Source organism: Procambarus clarkii, chromosome 31, assembly GCF_040958095.1.
Source record: "Procambarus clarkii isolate CNS0578487 chromosome 31, FALCON_Pclarkii_2.0, whole genome shotgun sequence".
Classification (NCBI taxonomy): Eukaryota; Metazoa; Arthropoda; class Malacostraca; order Decapoda; family Cambaridae; genus Procambarus; species Procambarus clarkii.
Genome location: NC_091180.1, coordinates 25,429,270 through 25,453,439, shown reverse-complemented (window position 1 = coordinate 25,453,439; position 24,170 = coordinate 25,429,270). Strand labels below are relative to the sequence as shown.

Sequence of the window (24,170 nt, the reverse complement as noted above, 5' to 3'; positions counted from 1 at the left end):
CACCAACTTTGGATCTAACCCTATATACTCCACTCTCTTCCACACTCTCATCAATGACTCTTCCATCTCCTGCAATCTCATCTCTCTCTCTCTCTCTCTCTCTCTCTCTCTCTCTCTCTCTCTCTCTCTCTCTCTCTCTCTCTCTCTCTCTCTCTCTCTCTTCTCCCTCTCTCCAGCTTCCGGTTCTTGACTGGAGGCTTGAGGAAGTGGAGGCACGGTTGGTGGTGGTGATGGTGGTGGTGGTGGTGATAGTGGTGGTGGTGGTGGTGGTGGTGGTGGTGGTGATAGTGGTGGTGGTGGTGATATTGGTGGTGGTGGTGGGGGGGGTGATAGTGGTGGTGGTGGTGATAGTGGTGTTGGTGGTGGTGGTGATAGTGGTGGTGGTGGTGGGGGGGGGGGGTGATAGTGGTGGTGGTGGTGGGGGCGGGTGATGGTGTTGGTGTTGGTGGTGGTGGTGTTGGTTGGTGGTAATGGTGGTGGTGGTGGGGGGGTGATAGTGGTGGTGGTGATAGTGGTGGTGGTGATGGTGGTGGTGGTGGTTGGTGGTGGTGGTGGTGGTGATCCATAAACTAAATGATACACAACAAGGCCGGGGGGAGGGAGGGGGAGGGGGGAGAGGAGTGGTGGGGATGCAATATGCCAATAAAATCTTCAACGCACCATTTCAATATTAGAAATTCTTGAATATCTAATATTGAAATTCAAGGCCCAAAATTTCCCCGACCAAACCGTAGCCTCAGACGCCTAGCGTCTCCCTCTAGAGCCCTCAGGGATGCGAACCCCCCAAAACACCGCTCTTATTATCTACGAAATCGGTTCCATAACCACTCCCAAAAGTCAATACAATCAAACTGAAACCGGTGTTTACTTTAAAACCAATTACCTACGTGGTGATTAACAGCTCTGGCCACATGGTAATTATTTCCTCTTTTTCCCTGCCGCCTGCGGGGAATATTGGTAATTGACCCCCGCCAAAAGCCAGTAACAATATGATGCCTCAATGGATTATAATAATTGTCGTTGATGCTAACCGCATCTGCGACTGAGATTGATGCTGCAACAGGAGATGAGAGGAGGGTAGTGGAGGGATGGTTGGTGGAGAGAAGGCTGGTGGAGGGAAGGGGCAGAAGAGGGTAGTGGTTTAAAAGATAGAAAATAGAGGGATATGGGTGAATCTCATGGCTGGTTTTAGAGCTGAGAGGCAGGAGCTTCATTAGATCAAACTAAAAAAAAATTAACCTTATGTCACCAGAGAAAATAAACACGGGAAGCATGATTACGATGTACAAAATACACACACATATACTTATCATCATGTAAACGTAGATACGCACATGATATGCTATATATAGAGTGGCATTTATAAATCACAAAGAAGTTCTTTAAAATTAAGCTGTGAAGATATTGACATATTTACTGATAATCTAGAAAATACTTTAAAAATAGCAGAGTAAAAATTTGTCTGAAAATTTGTTAGAAATTATCAAAATATTTGGTTCCAGACTAGCTATGTGTCGATGTGAAAATGTAGGTTTAAACGCATTTAAACAACGAAGAATTTGTTATTCGTTATTTGTTATTACCCATAAATACTGCACCAAACCTGTTCAACTACACAATGGAATCCAGGCAGATGAAGGTTCTATCCTCAAGTGCTGAGGATAGTTGGGTTACAAGCATTAATTCTTTCCTGCCGGGCTGGAAAGCTAAATTTTCTTAGAAAATATTAGATTTTCTAAGTATGACGATTTCAATTTTTGTCAATACTAACATGAATTATGTATGACATGGGTCATATTTCTATACTTGAATATCGTCCATTGTGAAAAATCTCATCTACAAAGCTATGCAAAAATATGACAAAAAAACACGTCACTGAGAACTCGAAGAACATTACAATGCTTACCTGAGAAGCTTCATCCTGGACACAGCTTCAGCCTGGACACAGCTTCATCCTGGACACAGCTTCAGCCTGGACACAGCTTCAGCCTGGACACAGCTTCATCCTGGACACAGCTTCAGCCTGGACACAGCTTCAGCCTGGACACAGCTTCATCCTGGACACAGCTTCAGCCTGGACACAGCTTCAGCCTGGACACAGCTTCAGCCTGGACACAGCTTCAGCCTGGACACAGCTTCATCCTGGACACAGCTTCAGCCTGGACACAGCTTCAGCCTGGACACAGCTTCATCCTGGACACAGCTTCAGCCTGGACACAGCTTCAGCCTGGACACAGCTTCAGCCTGGATATATAAAGAATGCAGTCATGAATCTAAATTACAGACCGGTGTCATTGACAAGTATTTCCATATAAATTCCAAGAGTAAATAAGAAGGAAGAGAATGGAGGATCATCTGGAGAGGTCTGACTATGTCATAGAAAGTCGTCATGGATTTAGAGGGAAAGTTATACCTGACAAACATGAGTGAATTATAGAACAAGGTTACTAATATAAGACAGGGAAAAGTAAGCTGGGTAAAGAGTATTTTCCTATACTGCCAAAAAACACCATTTAGCACTTTTCCTCAAGAAAGACTAGTGTACAAGATGAAGAAGAAGGCCGAGGTAACTGGGGAAAACCCTGAACCTGGGTAAGGGGGTACCTGAAGGGCAGAAAACATAATCACAGAGGAAGTTTTAATCTGGAGGAATGAAATGTGTGGAGTCCCACAAGGCTCGGTCTTGAATAGTTGCTTTTTGTAATTTGTGTGAACGACCTACCCGAGGGGATGAGCTTGTACATGTTAGTGTTAGTAGAGAATGAAGAGCTGATGAGAAATGTAAAAACAGGAGGGCTGGAGGATGTTACAGGAAGACCCTGACAAACTCTAGGAGTAGTCAAACAAATGGTTGCTGGAAATCAATACCAACAAGTGTAAGGTAATGAAGGTGGGAAAGGGAGATACGAGACCAGAAGACATCTAAACCATAAAGGGGAAGGCAATTTCAGGGTTAAGAAAGAAAGATATATATGAGAGTGGATATAATTCCGACACTCACACCGGAGGCACACATAAACAAGATTACAACGGAAGCGTATGAGACGCTGGCAAAATATTAGAACATCGTATACAGTAACCTAAATCACGACTCCTTCACGACAATCTATACAACATTTCTTAGATCAATACTGGAATATGCAGCACCGGCATACTGGAATTTAAGGCATAAAAATCCAAATTTTAAACATAAAAAAAAATTGAGTTTCATTAGTGTTAATGGAACTAAATTTCACAGCCCTAGAAGATAGTGGAACAGAGGGGATATGATAACTTACAAGACACTGTGGGATACTGTGAGATACTGAGGGATACTGTGAGATACTGAGGGATACTATGAGATACTGAGGGATACTATGATAAATACATAAGGTTGAAAATAACAGCCTCTTCAAATTGAGAGAAAGTAGAACAAGAGGATACAGGTGGAAGCTAGAAACGAAAATGAGCCGAAGTGATCTAAGGAAAAGTTTACCCTATACGGGTGGTCAGTGACAAGCACTGAAAGAATAAGTTGTGGAAGCCACCTCCATCCACAACTTTAAGGCAAGATTCGACAAAGAATTTGAACGTCTGAATAGTTAAAATACAACTCAACAGGTACAACAATGCTAATTAGGCTCAATATATTATTATTATTATTATTATTATTATTATTATCCGTATCAATAATTAATAATACTCTGAATATTATAAATAATATTAGTGGCTCGATAATTATTTTTTATTAATATTAACTTTCAGGTGACAAATTCCTTACTCTAAAGTCTCAGCCGCTCGATGATTCCCAATAATCGGATAAGAGAAGAGGAAGAAATTTTTACCGAACTTTAAGGCGAGTTAAGACACAATATTTCCGGACTCTGCCTTTCTTAATGATATTTTTAAAACTCGTTGTCGAAGTCTTCGTCCGTATCTCTCACCGTGAGAGTGGTGATTAGTCCCTGTTGTGGCTTACACCTCACACAGCTCTTTCTGCTGGGATATTAAATGGTAATGCTGACAGCCCTGACATCTAAGGGAACTGACTTCTGACAGCCCTGTCGTCTAAGGGAACTGACCTCTGACAGCACTGACTTCTAAGGGAACTGACCTCTGACAGCACTGACCTCTGACAGCACAGACATCTAACAGCACTGACAGCTAAGAACAATGACATTTGACAGAACTGAAATTTGACAGAAATAACATCCGTCAGCATCAAAATCTTTATTCATAATATAAATATAAAATACACACGAATACACACACACACTCACACAGATGGGAAGAGGATTGTGATCTTGATAATCTACAATCTCCCACCAAACAGCAGAGGCCCAGACAGGAATATGATGACAACAACAAGCCCAACCACTTTGGGTGGACGGTAGAGCGACGGTCTCGCTTCTTGCAGGTCGGCGTTCAATCCCCGATCGTCCAAGTGGTTGGGCACCATTCCTTTCCCCCCCCCCCCGTCCCATCTCAAATCCTTATCCTGATCCCTTCTAGGAACTATATAGTCATAATACCTTGGCGCTTTGCCCTGATAATTCCCTCCCTCCCACCACTCTATAACTCAGATTAACACAGTTAATATATGCACGCATTTACATCAGCGTATTTGGAACACTCGTCATTAATGATGCCCTAGGGAGGGGAGAGTTGCCCAACAGCTGGAAGACGGCAAAAGTATAGTATGTACCAATATACAAGAAACGGTAAAGATGGCAGTAATAAATTACAGACAAACACCAATTGCACGAATACCTTGCAAACTACTTAGCATATGCATATGACCAGCATAACAGCCGTAACAATTTAATTCTCAAGCTTGAATAAGCTTGAGAATAGAGACTTAGAAAATTTGTCGTTTATCGTAAAAATAGTGAAAAAATAGAATTAACTAAATGGTCAGGTTGTCGAAGCGAATTCTATTCATAATTTCAAAAGTAGATATGATAGTGGAATATATCAGAAGTTATCGCATCAGACACTCAGCGTCTACAAAGGCGGGACCCAAGAGCTATGATCCTGCAGGCACCAATAGGCGAACACACACACACACACACACACACACACACACACACACACACACACACACACACACACACACACACACACACACACACAGTTGAGAGGCGCGACCAGAGCCAAAGCTCAACCCCCGCAAGCACAAATAGGTGAGTACAAATAGATGAGTACACACACACACACACACACACACACAAATCAAGATACATCTATAAAACAATATAAAGAAAACATAACAAATAAAAACAAAAAAGTTCCTTTAATCCAGACTCTTAAAAAAAGTTGAGAGAAAAGCAAAACTCTTTAGCCTTGATTAGATCCTTCGGGGCGCTCCAAGTTTCCCAATCCTTCCCTTACACCTCTGAGACAGACAAGCCGGCCCCCTGAACCCCAGAGAAACGATGATGGAGCTCAACTACACAGTGATTGATGAACATATAAACACTGATATGATTTATACAATGTACACAATTTATACATACACAATGTTCTTTGGAGGATTGACGGGGAAGACAAAGACGGAGTTGTGCCAAAGACGGAAACAGGTGACGCAGATGAGTCAGAGAGAGAGAGAGAGAGAGAGAGAGAGAGAGAGAGAGAGAGAGAGAGAGAGAGAGAGAGAGAGAGAGAGAGAGAGAGAGAGAGAGAGAGAGAGAGAGAAGAGAAGTGGAAACACCAAGGGACAAGAGCTGCAGCCCGACACAACACAGGAGGCCTCAGACACACACACACACACACAACGCCAAGATTAACAGCATTCTTTACTTCGCTCTAATGTACTCAAGACAATTTTTTGTTTCTTCCGGTATAATTTGATTCTGATTCTTTCCCAGAGAGGGAAGGGTGAGAGGGGAGAGTGAGAGGGACCTCTCACTCTGTGGTTTAATAACTCTGTTACTGTGATCTGACCGAAGAATTATCTATATTTACTACATTCTTCCTCTCTCTCTCTCTTTCTCTCTCTCTCTCTCTCTCTCTCCCTCGTGATCTACGTCGTCTCCTCCCAATCGAGGGTCACGAGTTCGATTCCCGCTGTAGACCAGAGACGGTTGGGCACGTTTCCTTTCACTTAATGCCTCTGTTAACCCAACTGTTGTGGGTGGCAGTCTGGAGAACGATTTCTTATATATATATATATATATATATATATATATATATATATATATATATATATATATATATATATATATATATATATATAACGCAGAATTCTTGTATTTCTTTAGCTATCATGTCAAAGGATTTTTTTTAAATAGCTAGATATAGACATTGCTAAATGATTACGATGTTTAATGTCGGTCTAAGTTTTCTTAACTTAGTTTTTCTACGTTTCTCATGTTTTCTTAACTTAGATAAAGTTGCTATCAAACTTAAGTAAACCTCGACCGACAATAAATAGATTTTTTTTTCGCTAAAAAAAAAATTAGGTGATGAATTGTCGCAATTATCAAATTATCGAGAAATAAATCATTGTAATGGGAATTCAACTTACGTGGCAGCTCTGCCTAAACGAGTGAGAACACACACACACACACAATCACAGCTCCTGTTGATTGACGGTTGAGAGGCGGGACCAAGGAGTCAGAGCTCAACCCCCACAAACACAACTAGGTGAGTACAACTAGGTAAGCACAGTTCCAGGCGGCTCTGTGGTACCACACACTCACCCCACGCCTCGCCACCTATTGGGTCTGGGTTCGAGCCCTCAACAATCTTCAACTGTTCGCCCCTGTTCATCCAGCAGAAATTGGGAACCTGGGGCCAGATTCACGAAAGAACTTACGCAAGTACTTACGAACCTGTACATCTTTTCTCAATCTTTAGCAGCTTTGTTTCCAATTATTAAACAATTTACAAGCATGAAAACTTCCCAATCAACTGTTGCTATTGTTATAAACAGCCTCCTGGTGCTTCGGAGCTCACTAACTGTTTAATAATTGTAAACAAAGCCGCCAAAGATTGAGAAAAGATGTACAGGGTCGTAAGTACTTGCGTAAGTGATTTCGTGAATCTGGCCCCAGGTTGTTAACCAACTGGCAGGAAAGAGATCCTCAAGAACACTAAAGTGAATCAACATAACATCTATCCAGACAAAACAGACGCAGAAAACATTCTTAAGTTCATGTCGACTATTGCAATAAATTTAATGCCAAATACTACAATATGAGCAACAGCCTCACATGACTAAATTGCTAATTACCCCATTACATCAAGCTTTGTAATTAACTTCATCATACACTGCATGACAGACTTATCCTTGCAACAAAACACGTACAACAACCTCACCAAAACTATTAAAATAATCAAGTCCGTGTCTGCTATTGTTGCAAAACAAATGAAGCTTCTTGCAAGATAATTACAGAGCGACAGACAGTAAACAAACCGTAGCCAATACGACTCAGAGCTACCTGGGGGAGGAGAAGTCGTCAGGGACACGGTCTTAAGAATGAAAATAAAAGTAGGAAAAAGAAAATCTCATTAGTGTTCTGGTCTGCCGAGACTTCATTCTCAGGGCAGCGGCTTGATTTATGTCTGAGACAACCAGAGTCAGTGTACGTAGGTGGTGGTGGTGGAAGAATTACATTCTTAACAGACCTGTTTTATATATATTGCAACATATGTGCCAATCCTGTGTGGGTGTTCTACACCTGATGTTGTAGGTCTGCGTCCAAGCTTTTTATCACCTCTCCAATTTCCGCTTTCTCAAATGTGTTTTGTTTGATGAGTTGTCTGCTGTCCTGTAAAGATGAACACTGTACCTAATTGATTTCTAACCTCCATGTGTGTGTGTGTACTCACCTAGTTGTACTCACCTAGTTGTGTCTGCAGGATCGAGCATTGACTCTTGGATCCCGCCTTTCGAGCATCGGTTGTTTACAGCAATGACTCCTGTCCCATTTCCCTATCATACCTGGTTTTAAAATTATGAATAGTATTTGCTTCCACAACTTGTTCCTGAAGTGCATTCCATTTTCCCACTACTCTCACGCTAAAAGAAAACTTCTTAACATCTCTGTGACTCATCTGAGTTTCAAGCTTCCATCCATGTTCCCTCGTTCTGTTACTATTCCGTGTGAACATTTCGTCTATGTCCACTCTGTCAAGTGTGTGTGTGTGTGTGTGTGTGTGTGTGTGTGCGTGTGCGTGTGTGTGTGTGTGTGTGTGTGTGTGTGTGTGTGTGTGTGTGTGTGTGTGTGTGCGTGTGTGCGCGCGTGTGCGCGTGTGTGCGCGCGTGTGCGCGCGTGCGTGTAAGCAAATATCAAGCTCTACAAATTAATGAAAAAATAATGTCCTGAATTAAAAAAAAAAGATCTTACAGCACCCGCGTTAATTTACAGTATTAAAAATGTGTGAGTTATTACGTTTTAATTAGGCCTCATATAATTAATTATATTCAGTTCACAGTCATTCTATAGCACTGGATTTTTGTTGAAAAACCGTGAACGTGTTTAATATAATAATTAATAATAATAATAATTATAAATAAATAATATTTCTATATTTGTTGTTAAAATCATATATATAAAATTATATATATATAAACAATACTTTGCTGGAGGCAACAGCAGTTCTCTATGGCCATACTCGCCTCACAGCTGTCCGCACTCCCCATGCAGGGGATTTTCTGTTGGCAGTGTGTATTTGAGTGGAATTTGGCACTCAAGAGACAACGAGATCAATGATATTATTAAGAGGAGCCTTACCTTACCTTGAGGTGGTTACCTTGAGGTGTTTTCGGGCCTTAGCGTCCCCATGGCCTGGTCGTCGAAACAAAGTTCAGGGACATAGAGCACTGGTACAACCTTGTTCTTATAGGATCTGAGACCCCTTGGTCCCCTGGGAAGAGAGTACTCGCAAGTTTTTCAAGGATCTCGGTTGCAAGTTCATCGAAACGGGAGTCCCTAGAGTGAAGGACTTCCTTTTCCAGCGCGTCAGTGTGGCCATCTGAGGCCAAATTCACGAAACAGTTACGCAAGCACTTACGAACGTGTACATCTTTCCTCAATCTTTGACGGCTTTGGTTACATATATTAAACAGTTTACAAGCATGAAAACTGTCCAATCAACTGTTGTTATTGTTATAAAAAGTCTCTTGGTGCTTCGAAGCTCATTAACTGTTTCATAATTGTAAACAAAGCCGCCAAAGATTGAGAAAAGGTGTACAGGTTCGTAAGTGCTTGCGTAACTGCTTCGTAAATCTGGCCTCAGGAGGGGCAATGCCCACTGCATCCTCGGTTCCTGCCTTGCGTCATGGAGTTTGACGTAGTCCTCCTCCAGGAAACAAACGTCCTTTTTGTTTCCTCTTAATGTTCACATTTTGTAACCACAGTTACAGAATGTTCAAAGTTACATAATCATCTCCCAATTTTCCCATCTCTCACCTGTTTCTCAATCCCCCCTACTCTCCTCCCCTTTCCAACTTTCTTTTCCAAGATCTCTTCCCCCCCCCCCCCCTCCTCCTCTCCCATCTCTCGCCTCTCCCCCTCCTCTCCACCTGGTACCTCTCTCTCCTTGTATCTCTCCAAATATCCCTCGATATATATCCTCTCCTTTCCTGTATCACAAGTAAACTTTCCCTGTTCAATTATCTGTAGTAATGCGGGGATTCACTATTTTTCTGAATACTCCTTTTTTATTATTTGCTATAGTGCAATTATTGTTATTAATATTAGTTTTAAATTTATTATCATCATTTCATTTTGTATTATTTTAAAAGGAAACTCCACGAAGAAAAACACGCTTTAGCTTTGTTTTGGGAAGATAACATTCAGGAAATTGCTCAAACAGATTTTCAAATACATTTTCAGACGAGGTAAAGGACTTAATTTTGTTATCATGAGTTACAGAATTGGCCACGAGTTACATTGGTGTTTTTGTGTTGTTAATATTATTGTTATTATCTCTATTTCATGTGATGGGCAAATATGATGAGAAGAAAGATGAAGTTAATTAAGTGACATCTACTGTGATTCCTCTCCTGTTTGCGCTTCTGCGCCCTTACAATACGATGTCTTCGGCTCCTCCCTCTCTCTCCCATCGCTCCCTTTTTCCTCTCGCTCTCTCCCCTTCTCCTTTTCTCTCTCTCTCAGCTACTCAATAACAGATGAACATCGGTCTTCAATACAAAGACAAAACAATAAAATTTCCTTTCGTGTCAATATCAACGTGAGATATAATTACCAACTTACACCAACTGCCAGAAACGGCTTCCTAGGTCTTTATGAAATAGCTCAGTGAAAAGCTATTAAGAGAAAGTGAGAGAAAGGGGAAAAACTAGACGAAAGAAAGGGAAGAAGCTACGTGAAAGAGCAGGGAGGTGTTTGGTTAGTAAGGTTGAGCCATAGGGAAGCAGTTAGCTCCAATCAGCACACTTACAAACCCATGAAGATTTCAACTTAGATTCAACAGAGCAGAAGTTGTTAAACACATATGGCAAAAATCTTACTGAAGCGACCATACGAGTCATAAATACTCATACTCCGCCCAAGTAAAACAGAAACAAGCAACGCTTAGTGGGCCAGCCAGAGGCTTAGGGCCCGCGCAGGAATATCCCTAAAAAAATACTCCAATCAAAACAATGTAAAACAATCGAAAACATTTTTTAAAGTAAAATTCAGAGATGATGAAAGTTAAATTCAGAGATGATAAAATTACCAATTCCCTACCCCGATCATTTCCCCATAAATGTCCCTCATTTCCACATAAAGTTTCAGCCTTTCCAAACATATCCTCAACAGTATTTGTAAACGTCGACGGCAAATCCTATAACAACTTGTTTAAAGCATAAAAAAGGGACAAAAAATCCGTAGACTCGCCAAGCGCCTTTGTAAAGATTTGGGCCAAATGTTCCTACGTTCGCTGACGGCAAAATATGGGACCTTAACGTCGAGTGTAAACAAGAGGAGAAGAACGCCAAAAATTCGTGCTACGTGAAGCAGTCGGGTAGTTTGTACGTCACAGGAGCGACGGACGACGTGAATGTGTGTGGTGAGAGAGCCACTTACCACCTGATGGTCGTTGGAGGGTGGCAGATGTGGCACTAGCAGACGGCTGGCACTCCACCTGCCCCCACACACCCCTCCCCACCCACCTTCACAAAAGCAGGGACTTGGCCCTGTACCAAGCATAACCTTCCCTTCCCTTCCCTTCCCTTCCCTTCCCTTCCCTTCTCTTCCCTTCCCTTCCTTTCCTGCGAGAAGGACATGTCGACCCTGTACCAAGCCTAACCTTCCCTTCCTTTCCTTTCTTGCTAGAAGGACATGACCCCTGCATCAAGTATAACCTCCTCTTCCATAACTCCCTCCTAGAAGTAAAGACTTGACCCTATACCAAGCATAATCCCAACAAAAGGTACAGAAAAGTGGCTCTGTTCCAAGCAAAAAATATCAAAAGCCAGGCTTAAAGATGGTCTTGATCCAAGTATAACGTTGTCAACAGGGAGACGTCAGCACAATACCACACACACCCGCGGTAACAACCAGGAATATAAACACTTAGTTTAGTTATTAAACTCACAAGCGTCGTGTCAGCAAGGCGGACAGCCCGCCTGCTATCACAACTCGCTCTAATCCACATTTCTAACAAAATTTCTTCATTTTAATATCTTCGTCTAAAGAAGGTTTGCTCCTTATTGTTCATTGTCTCAGCAGTATTTGGGAATGACGGTATATCCCGTTTAACCCCCCCCCCTCTCCGTCCACCCTACCCCTGTCAACCTGTCTTCAGGCTATTCCATCCAGCGGCCGACCCCAGGATGCATTCATCAATTTAAACATGCTGTTCATTCAAAATAACAATTTTCTCAAAAATAAAGTATTTTATACATTAGCATATTGTGTAAATTTGGCCGGAGGTTAGGTATTAGGTTCTGTTGGCATTTATCAGCATTTGTTGCACGTAGCTGAAGCATTTACAAAGTTGCAATTCGAACAGTGATCGTAAACGAAGTACTGTCCACTGCTGGCTTACCATAGCCCGTGCTACTTGGGACTTTTTGTTCCAGGATGCGAACCTTAAACAACAACAACAAGGAAGGCTGAGGGGGGGGGGGTGGAGTGCACAATCCTTGCACCAATGTTGTGCAACTCTAAGAGCTCAGTTCCCCACAATGGTTAGAGAGTATGGCCCCAGTTGGTGCATAAATTTCATCTTAGCGTTAGTTTTGGCCTCATGTGACTCATTACCCATCCGGCTATTGTGGTTGGTCTCGTACCAAGCATAACTTCCGCATTATCAAGGTCATAATGGCCCGGGAGCAAGCATAACCTCCGCCCTGGTAGGGAGACGGCAGAGCCCCCTTGTCAGGTATATATCTTTACCATGCTTTTGGAGCTGACTTATCAAGCATAAGTTTCACAGTATCAGGAGTGGTCCCCTTATCGAGCATAAGTTTCACAGTATCAGTAGTGGTCCCCTTATCAAGCATATATTTCACAGTATCAGGAGTGGTCCCCTTATCAAGCATAAGTTTCCCAGTATCAGGAGTGGTCCCCTTATCAAGCATAACCAATAAAACTAGTATGAATCTCGGTAATTCAGTTCGGTTTATTCTCGACTCACAATCGGGAATCCTGGGTTCGAATCCCGGACGGTACAGAAATGGGTAGGCACATTTCCTATCACCTGTGTATTCACAATATGTGTATACAAACAGGCTGCCTGTCCCCAACAGAATGAAATATATATATAAATATATATATATATATATATATATATATATATATATATATATATATATATATATATATGAAAGCCTTGGCGCTTTCCCCCTGATAGTTCCCCTTCCCTTTACATATCTCTGTTCATTACCATAAATGCTGTAAGGTACACGTACACTTTTCAGTTCAGGTAACTGTAGTGGTGAAGATACACTTAACATTAATTTAATACCATTTGGTGACTGCATATTTAGGCTTCCATCCTGTTGAGGGAACAACTCATCTGGTCTATTTACAAACCCATTAAGAATTCAACTTAGATTCAACAGAGAAGTTGTTAAACACATATGGCAAAAATCTTACTGAAGCGACCATACGAGTCATAAATACTCATACTCCGCCCAAGTAAAACAGAAACAAGCAACACTTAGTGGGCCAGCCAGAGGCTTAGGGCCCGCGCAGGAATATCCCTCCCCCCCCCCCAACCAAAAAAAAAAAAAAATCTGGTCTATTCTGAAGAATACGCGTTAAAATAATAAATGATCATCAGTAGTAATTATATTATTTCACTATTCTTTCACAATTACTTGCTATTAATATTACAAGAAGTTACCTTAAGGTGATTTCAGGGCTTAGCGACCCCGCGGCCCGGTCATCGACCAGTCCTCCTCGCTGCTGAACAGATCAACCAGGCTGTTGGACAGCGGCTGCTCGCAGCCTGACGTATGAATCACAGCCTGATTGATCAGGCATCCTAATCGATACAGGTATGTCATCGATAAAATAATTACAATTAACACAATGATGGCATTGTGTTCAAGTGAGGATCCACAGTGTAAGATCCACAGTGATAAGTGTTCAGTGAGGATCCACAAGGTCTTCTCTGAGTACTCTTTATTTTCTTCTCCGAGGCTATGGGTCCCTACACTTGCACCAGAGGTGGTACCCCCTTCTAGATAAACACAATTACGCCAATTATTAATGATTGCGGTGAGCGGGTATTTCTCCTTAGTCTTCAGGACCCACAATGTAAACAATGGCCCAGGAAATAACAGGAACGGGGGAATACCCAGAGGAGAGATAAACAACCAGAGGAGAGATAAACAACCAGAGGAGAGATAAACAACCAGAGGAGAGATAAACAACCAGAGGAGAGATAAACAAGGGAGTCACCTCAACCACCCGTCGGGGGGCGGCGACCCCCGGGGGCCTGCCTTCGTAAACAAGACGGATGGTTCGCTTGTTTGGCTGTTAGACTTTTATTGGCCCCGGTGCCATGGATGGAAGAGGGGGGAGGGGGAGGGAGTGGGGGAGGGAGTGGGGGAGGGAGAGGGGAGAGAGGGGAGGGGAGGGTGAGGGAGAGGGGAGGGAGAGGGGGGAGGGAGAGGGGGGAGGGAGAGGGGAGGGAGAGGGGGGAGGGAGAGGGGGGAGGGAGAGGGGGGAGGGAGAGGGGAGGGAGAGAGGGGAGGGAGAGAGGGAAGGGAGAGGGGGGATATTAGGAAGGAGGTGGGAGGGTAAGTGTGTGGGAAAGGAAGCGAGAATGGGGGAAGTATGATTGGTTTTCTCAGACTCTGGAAGAGAAAGGGACCGAGGGAGGCTGAGGTACAAAAAAAAAAAAAAAGGAAAGGAAAAGGAAAGTATAGGAAAACGTTTAGGAATAATAAGGATGTTAGTAAAGAGGAAAAAAAGGAAGAGGAGGAGGAGGAGAGCAGATGAAACCCCGCAGCGGAAGCTGTAAAATAAAGAACTAAAACAAGGAAAAGAAAATAGAGGAAAACAATTAATATTGGAGTGTGTGTATTCACCTAGTTGTGTTCACCTAGTTGTGCTTGCGGTGGTTGAGCTTTCTCTCTTTCGGCCCGCCTCTCAACTGTCAATCAACTGTATCTAACTACTAATGTTTTTTTTTTCTACACACACACCCAGGAAGCAGCTCCGTAACAGCTGTCTAACTCCCAGGTGCCTATTTACTGCTAGGTAACAGGCGCATCAGGGCAAAAGAAACTTTTGCCCATTTGTTTCTGCCTGGTCTGGGAATCGAACCCTTTTCACGGAATCATGAGTCCTGCGCGCTGTCCGCTCAGCTACCAGACCCCTAATCCCGTTATGTATTTTATACGTCTTTGTCATGTCTCCCCTCTTTCTCATTTTCTCTCTGCCTCTCTAGCGTCATCAGGTATTGTTTTTTTGCCTCTATACTTTATCCCTAAGAATTCTGGGACGAAACTCGTTGCAAACTTCTGAACCTTTTCGAGTTTCATGTTTATTTTTAGGTGGGGCTCCACGATGGGCCGGCGTACTCTAAAATTGGTCTTACGTAGGTATGCAGCGAGCTAAATGCCTCCTTATTTAGGATCCTGAATGATGTTCTGACTGTGCTAGGGTAGAGTATGCTGCTGATGTTATCCTATTTATGTGTTCCGCCGGAGTTAGGTTTGGTGTTATCTCCACTCCCAGGTCTTTTTTCCTAGTCATTATAGAGAGGTAGTTTAACTTTATTGTGTATTTTGGTCTCCTGTCACCTTTTCCTATTTCCATCACCTTACACTTGTTCGTGTTGAACTCCAGTAGCCATTTGTTGGAGCAACTCTGAAGCTCATTTAAGCCATCTAGGAAAATCTTACAATCTTCATCTGTCACAACTCTTTTAATTAATTTTTCATCGTCTGAAGAAATCGACATACAAGACTCAACTCCTGTCATTTACCTACATGAGAAATATTATGAGTCCCAACACCGACCCTTGAGGTACTCCGTTTGTGAGTACCAGTCCGACTTGTCGTTCCTCACTATTACTCTCTGACTCCCGTCTGTTAGGTACTTTCTTAACCATGCTAATGTTATTCAGCTTTCTGCCGCCTTCATGTATCAAAGGCTTTTAACACACACACACACAATAAGAAATACGGTTGTGTGTGTGTGTGTGTGTGTGTGTAAGCACGTATTTGTGCTTGCAGCAGGTGTGTGTGTGTGTGTGTGTGTGTGTAAGCACGTATTTGTGCTTGCTGCAGGTGTGTGTGTGTGTGTGTGTGTGTGTGTGTGTGTGTGTGTGTGTGTGTGTGTGTGTGTGTGTGTGTGTGTGTGTGTGTGTGTGTGTGTGTGCGTGGATATTTTTGAGAGGGGGGGGGGGGGTTAAATGTAAACAGTGACGCTACCATAATGGAACGAAATCTCTCGACTTCATCGAAAAAATATACATTGATATTAATGACATCTGTATCGGGGCGAAGACAGGAACAGGGGGGTGGGGGAGGAAACAGGGGGTGGGGGAGGAAACAGGGGGTGGGGGAGGGAACAGGGGTGGGGAGGAAACAGGGGGTGGGGGAGGAAACAGGGGAGGGAGAAGGATCATGGGTAAGGGAGAGGATAACCTGAGAGGGGAAAAGCACAGGTGAGGGATTAACACCGTGAGCGAGAGGGTACATGGGATCGAGGCGCTATGAATAAGTATAAGTCTCTCTGATACTATTCTACTTCGCACACATCGATTGACGGTTGAGAGGCGGGACCAAAGAGCCAAAGCTCAACCCCCAAAGCACAACTATATATATATATATATATATATATATATATATATATATATATATATATATATATATATATATATATATATATATATATATATAGATAGATAGATAGATAGATAGATAGATAGTACCTAACAGCCAGAATGCACGAGAAGGAAAAAGGAGATAAGGAAAACTCTGTAAAAGACAGGGAGGTGGAAAGAAACGTAAGAGGGATAAGGAGGAGGAAATAGAATAGGTATAAGAACAGATGGCAGAGAAGTAGTAAAAGGTGTACGAAAAGGAGGAAGAGCAAGGGGGGTAAAAATGAAACACTACTGACAGTTCCAAGTGAGTGAACAAGATCACAGGTTCGAGACATTTATAAGGCATTACCTGTAGGCGTCCACTGCGACCAGGATATTACCTGCTGAAGAGAGAGAGAGAGAGAGATCTCCTCCAGCGGCTGTTTCAGAGCGGACCAGATTCACGAAAGCACTTACGCAAGGACTTACGAACCTGTACATCTTTTCTCAATCTTTGGCGGCTTTGTTTCCAATTATTAAACAGTTAATGAGCTCCGAAGCACCAGGAGGCTGTTTATAACAATAACAACAGTTTTATGGGAAGTTTTCATGCTTGTAAACTGTTCAATAAATGTAACCAAAGCCGTCAAAGATTGAGGCTTTGAGTACACGTTCGTAAGTGTTTGCGTAAGTACTTTCGTGAATCTGGCCCGAGAACTCCCACAAAACCCAGCACAAGAAGACCCTCTCGCTGTACAACGAAGTCTTGCGCGCGTCTGTACAACATCGTAAACCCAAAGCCATTCATCTCGTTCTCCAGAACTCTCTGACAAATTAGAATCTCTCAGACAAAACCACGGTCGAGAGACCCCTCTGCCATTCGGATAATCCCAGCTAAAGGCATAGTCGTGATGCGAACTGATCTTTACCGTCTTCTCTCGGCCGAATTTCACGCTTCGAGGATTACGAAAAAAACGCTACAAATTAAGTCTGTATTTTGATGGATGACTTAATTAGCAAACCCATTTAGGCATGAAGATAAGCTAATGCCTTTCAAAACATGTCCTCTGGAGCACGGCGTATTGTTCCTACTGGCCGACCGGGACATTATTGATGGGCTCAGGCTTTTTTTTTTCCAAAAGCTCAGCGATGGTGCTCAGTTGTTCGTTCCAGGGGCTCAGCGACGGTGCTCAGGTGCTCATTTCAGCAGCTCAGCGATGCAGCTTTGATGAGGATGGATACGATTAATTCAGAGAAATATAAAATGCCCCTTATATGGGTTCCTCCGTGTCTGTGGGGGTCAGTGAGGGCCTCTCCGTGTCTGTGGGGGCCAGTGAGGGCCTCTCCGTGTCTGTGGAGGCTAGTGAGGGCCTCTCCGTGTCTGTGGGGGCCAGTGAGGGCCTCTCCGTGTCTGTGGGGGCCAGTGAGGGCCTCTCCGTGTCTGTGGGGGCCAGGGAGGGGCTCCTCCGTGTCTGTGGGGGCCAGTGAGGGCCTCTCCGTGTCTGTGGGGGCCAGTGAGGGCCTCTCCGTGTCTGTGGGGGCCAGTGAGGGCCTCTCCGTGTCTGTGGGGGCCAGTGAGGGCCTCTCCGTGTCTGTGGAGGCCAGTGAGGGGCCCCCTCCGTGTCTGTGGAGGCCAGTGATGGTCCCTCCATGTCTGTGGAGGCCAGTGAGGGCCTCTCCGTGTCTGTGGAGGCCAGTGAGGGCCTCTCCGTGTCTGTGGAGGCCAGTGAGGGGCCCCTCCGTGTCTGTGAGGGCCAGTGAGGGGTCCCTCCGTGTCTGTGGAGGCCAGTGATAGTCCCTCCGTGTCTGTGGAGGCCAGTGATAGTCCCTCCGTGTCTGTGGAGGCCAGTGATAGTCCCTCCGTGTCTGTGGAGGCCAGTGATAGTCCCTCCGTGTCTGTGGAGGCCAGTGATGGTCCCTCCGTGTTTGTGGAGGCCAGGGAGGGCCCCTCCGTGTCTGTTGAGGCCAGTGATGGTCCCTCCATGTCTGTGGAGGCCAGTGATGGTCCCTCCGTGTCTGTGGAGGCCAGTGATGGTCCCTCCGTGTCTGTGGAGGCCAGTGATGGTCCCTCCGTGTCTGTGGAGGCTAGTGATGGTCCCTCCGTGTCTGTGGAGGCCAGTGATGGTCCCTCCGTGTCTGTGGAGGCCAGTGATGGTCCCTCCGTGTCTGTGGAGGCCAGTGATGGTCCCTCCGTGTCTGTGGAGGCCAGTGATGGTCCCTCCGTGTCTGTGGAGGCCAGTGATGGTCCCTCCGTGTCTGTGGAGGCCAGTGATGGTCCCTCCGTGTCTGTGGAGGCCAGTGATGGTCCCTCCGTGTCTGTGGAGGCCAGTGATGGTCCCTCCGTGTCTGTGGAGGCCAGTGATGGTCCCTCCGTGTCTGTGGAGGCCAGTGATGGTCCCTCCGTGTCTGTGGAGGCCAGTGATGGTCCCTCCGTGTCTGTGGAGGCTAGTGATGGTCCCTCCGTGTCTGTGGAGGCTAGTGATGGTCCCTCCGTGTCTGTGGAGGCCAGTGATGGTCCCTCCGTGTCTGTGGAGGCCAGTGATGGTCCCTCCGTGTCTGTGGAGGCCAGTGATGGTCCTTCCGTGTCTGTGGAGGCCAGTGATGGTCCTTCCGTGTCTGTGGAGGCCAGTGATGGTCCCTCCGTGTCTGTGGAGGCTAGTGATGGTCCCTCCGTGTCTGTGGAGGCCAGGCAGGGCCCCCTCCGTGTCTGGGGCCAGCCATTATCATCCTGGATTAAGACGGGCAGGATCCCCCCCATCAATCATCCTGTCACTATACATAACCGCTGAGACATTGTTGGTGATGACGTCACAGCCGCCTCCTACCCTCTGTTATTTTAATTTTTTTGCCTGGAATTTTTGTCAAATTTAAAACATGATGACTGAGGGTGTTGATGGTGACGAGGAGCTGGGGTGAAGGTGACTGTGGGTGAGGTGATGGTGAGGGAATGAATGAATGTGATGACTGAAACTCAAAGGTTCTTTTGAACACGTTTTTTTTTTTAAGCAAATATAAAGTAATTGTATTGGGAGTTAGCTCGGACACAGCGGTGGTTCCCTGCTCCGTTGTTGTTGATATAGATTCAGGTACTCAAAGCAAGTTCCAAGTAGCACGGGCTATGGTGAGCCCGTAGTGGACTTACCTGGCACAGGAAGCGGTTCCCAGCTCCGGAGGGCCAACGTGTCTCTCCTTACACGTGGGGCAGTATACTCGCTAGTTGTGCTATCGGGGGTTGAGTTGCGGCTCCTTGGTCCCGCCTCTCAACCGTCAATGTATTGGTGTACAGGTTCCTGAGCCTACTGGGCTCTATTATATCTACATTTGAAACTGTGTATGGAGTCAGCCTCCACCACATCACTGCCTAAACGGTAGATGTTCCAATGTGATACACACACACACACACTCGCGCAGGATCATAAACATGCACAATCGTTCCCGGCGTCGGGGACAGGAAGCCTGAAAACGCTTATCCCCTAGACTAACTACTCACCTTCCCTAGGATGCACCCCACAACAGTTGCCTATTTCCCATGTACCTATTTCACTGCTAGGTGAACACAAGCATCATATGAAAAGAAACAAGTCAAACCGTTTCTTTCCTGCCAGGGGAATCGAACCCGGGTCCCTCGGGTGTGAGCCGAGGACGAAGACCTCTGTGCTACAGGACCCCCTAAGCATCACGCGGCATTATAATACACTTAAGTGTCTGGAGCTATACAAACAAGGGAGGAAATGAACAAATCCACCAGGGCCGTGACGAGGATTCGAACCTGCGTCCGAGAGTATCCCAGACGCTGCCTTAATCTGTTCAGCAAGGGGAGGAAATATTTGTCTTAAGCTTCTGACTCACTCGTTTTCAGCCATATATTCAGAGCTCATCCCCCAGCTGCTGCTCCAACTGCTGTAAGACTATCCCCCCGTCACCGTCACACAACAACCAATAATTAACACAGCCAGTGGTGAACCACACGACACAACTGGTCATGCCACAACACACATAAATACACATTAGTTAGTAAATGGAATGCATTAGGAAGTGATGTGGTGGAGGCTGACTCCATACACTGTTTCAAATTTAGATATGATAGAGCCCAGTAGGCTCAGGAATCTGTACACCAGTTGATTGACGGTTGAGAGGCGGGACCAAAGAGCCAGAGCTCAACCCCCGCAAGCACAAATAGGTGAGTACACACATACACACACACACACACACACACACACACACACACTCCGAGTAACTTTCAGAGATGACAAGACACGGTCCCAGACGACGCACCCTGTGTCTGTTCAGCAATGCGCTCCACATAGCTCATACTGTCTGGTGCGCGCTACATAAAAAAAAAAAAAAATATGAGAAAACACATATATATGCGGGCAAAACAAATTCTAGAACCGAGAGGACTGGATCTTATTACATTAGATAAGAGACGGAAAAGAGGGAGACATGATCGCGATATATAAGATACCTAAGTGAATTGAAAAAGTAGATAAGGACGAAATGTTTCGCATGGATGGAGGCCAGAGGCGCAGACGAGTCACAGTGATGTAAGGAAATATTAATTAAACCTAATAGTGGATAGTAAATATCATGACCTACAGAAAATGGTAAGATGCATACGACATGCATTGGTAGAAATGTAGTGGGTCAGGAGGCATTGCATTAGACGACCGACAGTTGAAAAGGCTGAGGCCAAGAGCTCGGTCCTGCAGGCACAATTGTGTGAGTACAGTAACAAGCTCCACTACTCCGCACCAACACTGCAATCAATACACTTACCACTCCCTACCAACACAAAACTGTAATCTTCCTCTCTTCAAGACATCAAATACCACTCAAGAACCTTGCGTCTCTCTCTCTCTCTCTCTCTCTCTCTCTCTCTCTCTCTCTCTCTCTCTCTCTCCCTCTCTTCCGAGCTAAAATAACACCTCGACAAAGTCTCCCCTTTCCACTCTGTTACGTCTTTCCCCTTGGCTGACTACTCAGTGCCCCAGAAATGTATATTTTTGTCTCCTTGTCGCAGAACCTTCAAGTCGATTGTAAGCGCTTCAAACCTTTTTAAAATGCAAGCTCTCTCTCTCTCTCTCTCTCTCTCTCTCTCTCTCTCTCTCTCTCTCTCTCTCTCTCTCTCTCTCTCTCTCTCTCTCTCTCTCTCTCACTCACTCTCTCTCTCTCCCTGAGAGTGTACAGTGTGAGGGATGAACTACATCTTATTTCTAATAAATGTTAACGCCCTGATAGAGGAAATTAGCACTTCCACTTACACGTTTGCAAACTATGCAAAGTTATTAAGAAGAATCAGGATGGAGAGAGAGACTGATATCACGCAAGCGGACGGGATATGCTCAAGAAGCTAACTGGAAAATGGTTGCAAGAATTTAACCCACCTGGGAGCCGATCGGCTGAGCGAGGGAGCCGGTCGGCCGAGCGGACAGCACGCTGGACTTGTGATCCTGTGGTCCCGGGTTCGATCCCAGGCGCCGACGAGAAACATTGGGCAGAGTTTCTTTCACCCTATGCCCCTGTTACCTAGCAGTAAAATAGGTACCTGGGTGTTAGTCAGCTGTCACGGGCTTGCTTCCTGAGGGTGGAGGCCTGGTCGAGGACCGGGCCGCGGGGACACTAAAAAGCCCCGAAATCATCTTAAGATAACCTCAAGATAACCACCCACATGCAATGTTACAAGGATAGGCACATGGGTGAGAAAGCCTGTTTAGCTGTACACAATGAAGGCGAAACAGAATCTTCCTTCAGAAAAAGATTAAAGGCCTAGGTATATACATAACACCAAACCTAATGCCAGGTAAACACACATTAGTAGAATAACGTCAGTACTAACAGTCAAACTGGTCAAGATAAGTGAAACCTTCAGAATATGGAGAAAGTAGTATTCCTGGACCAAAAACATATTCAGATCCAAACACCATAGATCCGAAGAGAATCTACAGAAACACTGAGCCATCTTCAACTCTACCATACGAACTTCTGAAATGCCAGAGATGAGAAAGAGCTAAAGTGGACCCTATATACAGGGACAGGAAGACAGGAGCCAGTGCATTTCAGACTATTTTTCACTAACAGGTAATTCGTGGATCATTTAGAAAAAATGTGCTTTGTCTCTATCCTCACAGAAGGCACATGATGTCTAAGGATTCAATTTGAGTTTTACCACCAATTAACAATGGCAGGAAACGTTGAATTCAGTCCCGCACAAAAGTGAGCTAAACAAACTAGAAAACAAAACAGCTTTCACCGGGATAGGGCAATGATGCATGAAGGGATTCCTCTTGGGCGGGAAACAGAAGGTGGTGGTGAAAGCTGAGAAAACAAGAGGTGGAAGGTCACAGGTGACAGCGGAAATAATAATATCTTTTACATCTATGTTTCCTGGTGATACAAAGCTGCTGAAAAAGAACCGGGAGCAAAGAAGACTGCGAGAAACTGCAGAAAGACCAAGACGTGCTTGGTCAGAAAAAGATGTCTGTTTAACTTCAACTCGGACAATTGCAAAGTGATGAGGATAAGAATGGAGGAAAGACGATTACTTGGACATTATAGACTAAAACGGAGACAACTCCGAGGGAAAGATAAGAAAACCTTTAACTGCTAACTTGGCACCAGACGAACACATCAACAAAACATTTTCTGATGATAATGAAAAGTTGGTAAATGCCCGAATACCTTTTATGTCCCATAATAAAGAGATCTTGAGAACATGAACAAATCCACAAGGGCTGTGACGAGGATTCGAACCTGCGTCCGGGAGCATCCCAGACAAATAGAACATTATTTGCAACCTATCTACCTCCCGGTGTCCCTCCCTTCCTCTCTCTCTCTCTCTCTTACTCTTTCCTCCCTCCCTCGCTACCTCTCTCTCTTCTATATCTCTCCCTCTCTCTCTTTCCTATTCCCCTACCCACCATACAAACAGTACCTCCCCTCCTCCCCAATACCATAGCCACTACCGGTAGAGCTAAACACTAGCTAAATATGTTGTAAATGTTGAATAACACGTAAAACACGTAAATGTTGAATAACTCAACATTTACATCCATTCATTGTTATTCACGAATCATTGGGTAATATTCATTAACTCGTAACTGGCAGCAGTGGAGTCATACTCCCACTCATCAATATTTAACTGAGTGCCAAGTACACAGAGAATTAACGATAAGCAATTAAAGAGGCAGATTAAACGAAATTGATGGAGTATTGAACGTTGCAATATGTCCCTAAAGCTGGGTATGTGTACTCGCCTACATGTACCGACCTACATGTGCATGTGGGGTCGAGCGTTAGATCCCAAGCCCCAACTTTCCAGTTAATGTAATAATTCCAGGTTTCCATCTTTCCTGTCATACTGCAGTTTGAAACTTTATTAAATTTGCTTCTATAATCTCCTTCACTAATCTACTTCATTAGGTTATAACTCTTAAGGTAAAATTAATTTTTCTAATATACACAAATATGCACATTGGAAATAATTTAAAATAAAGGCACAGCTATCCTTTTTTTTTTTTACAAAAACATAGACACTATTTGCTTCTGAAAAAAATATAAATACTTTTTTACGTAATAAATGGCCAATATTTTTTTATAAAGTGAAACGATAACTTTTCGTAAATAATGAATATATTTAGACATTAATATTTTGTTGATAATGGGGGATGGTGTTATTGGAATTAACAGTAATGACCAAAAATGTGTGTATATATATATATATATATATATATATATATATATATATATATATATATATATATATATATATATATATATATATGTATAAGTTGCGAGTCTAAATACGTGCTGCTTCGCCTGGACCAATTAGCCACCTGCAGTTTTCTCTACATACACAATTTCACGTGAGGCCACAACTGGAATATGGAGATGGCATTTGCAGACTCCACATCTCCATCTTGGTATGGATTCCATTCCAAGACTCCCTCTTGCTCCACAGAAGCAAGGTC

At 44.1% G+C, this 24,170-nt stretch overlaps 1 protein-coding gene across 1 annotated transcript; it reads left to right on the top strand.

The window, feature by feature from the left end:
* The first annotated feature begins 18,185 nt into the window (after positions 1 to 18,185).
* LOC138370224 (aggrecan core protein-like) lies at positions 18,186 to 18,992 on the top strand. Its single transcript, XM_069334221.1, has one exon. It carries the CDS (start codon positions 18,186 to 18,188, stop codon positions 18,990 to 18,992), a length of 807 nt encoding a protein of 268 aa, XP_069190322.1.
* The last annotated feature ends 5,178 nt before the right edge of the window (positions 18,993 to 24,170 follow it).

Bases quoted from the DNA above. Each gene is read 5' to 3' on its own strand.
- LOC138370224 (XM_069334221.1), top strand. From the start codon at position 18,186: ATGTCTGTGGAGGCCAGTGATGGTCCCTCCGTGTCTGTGGAGGCCAGT.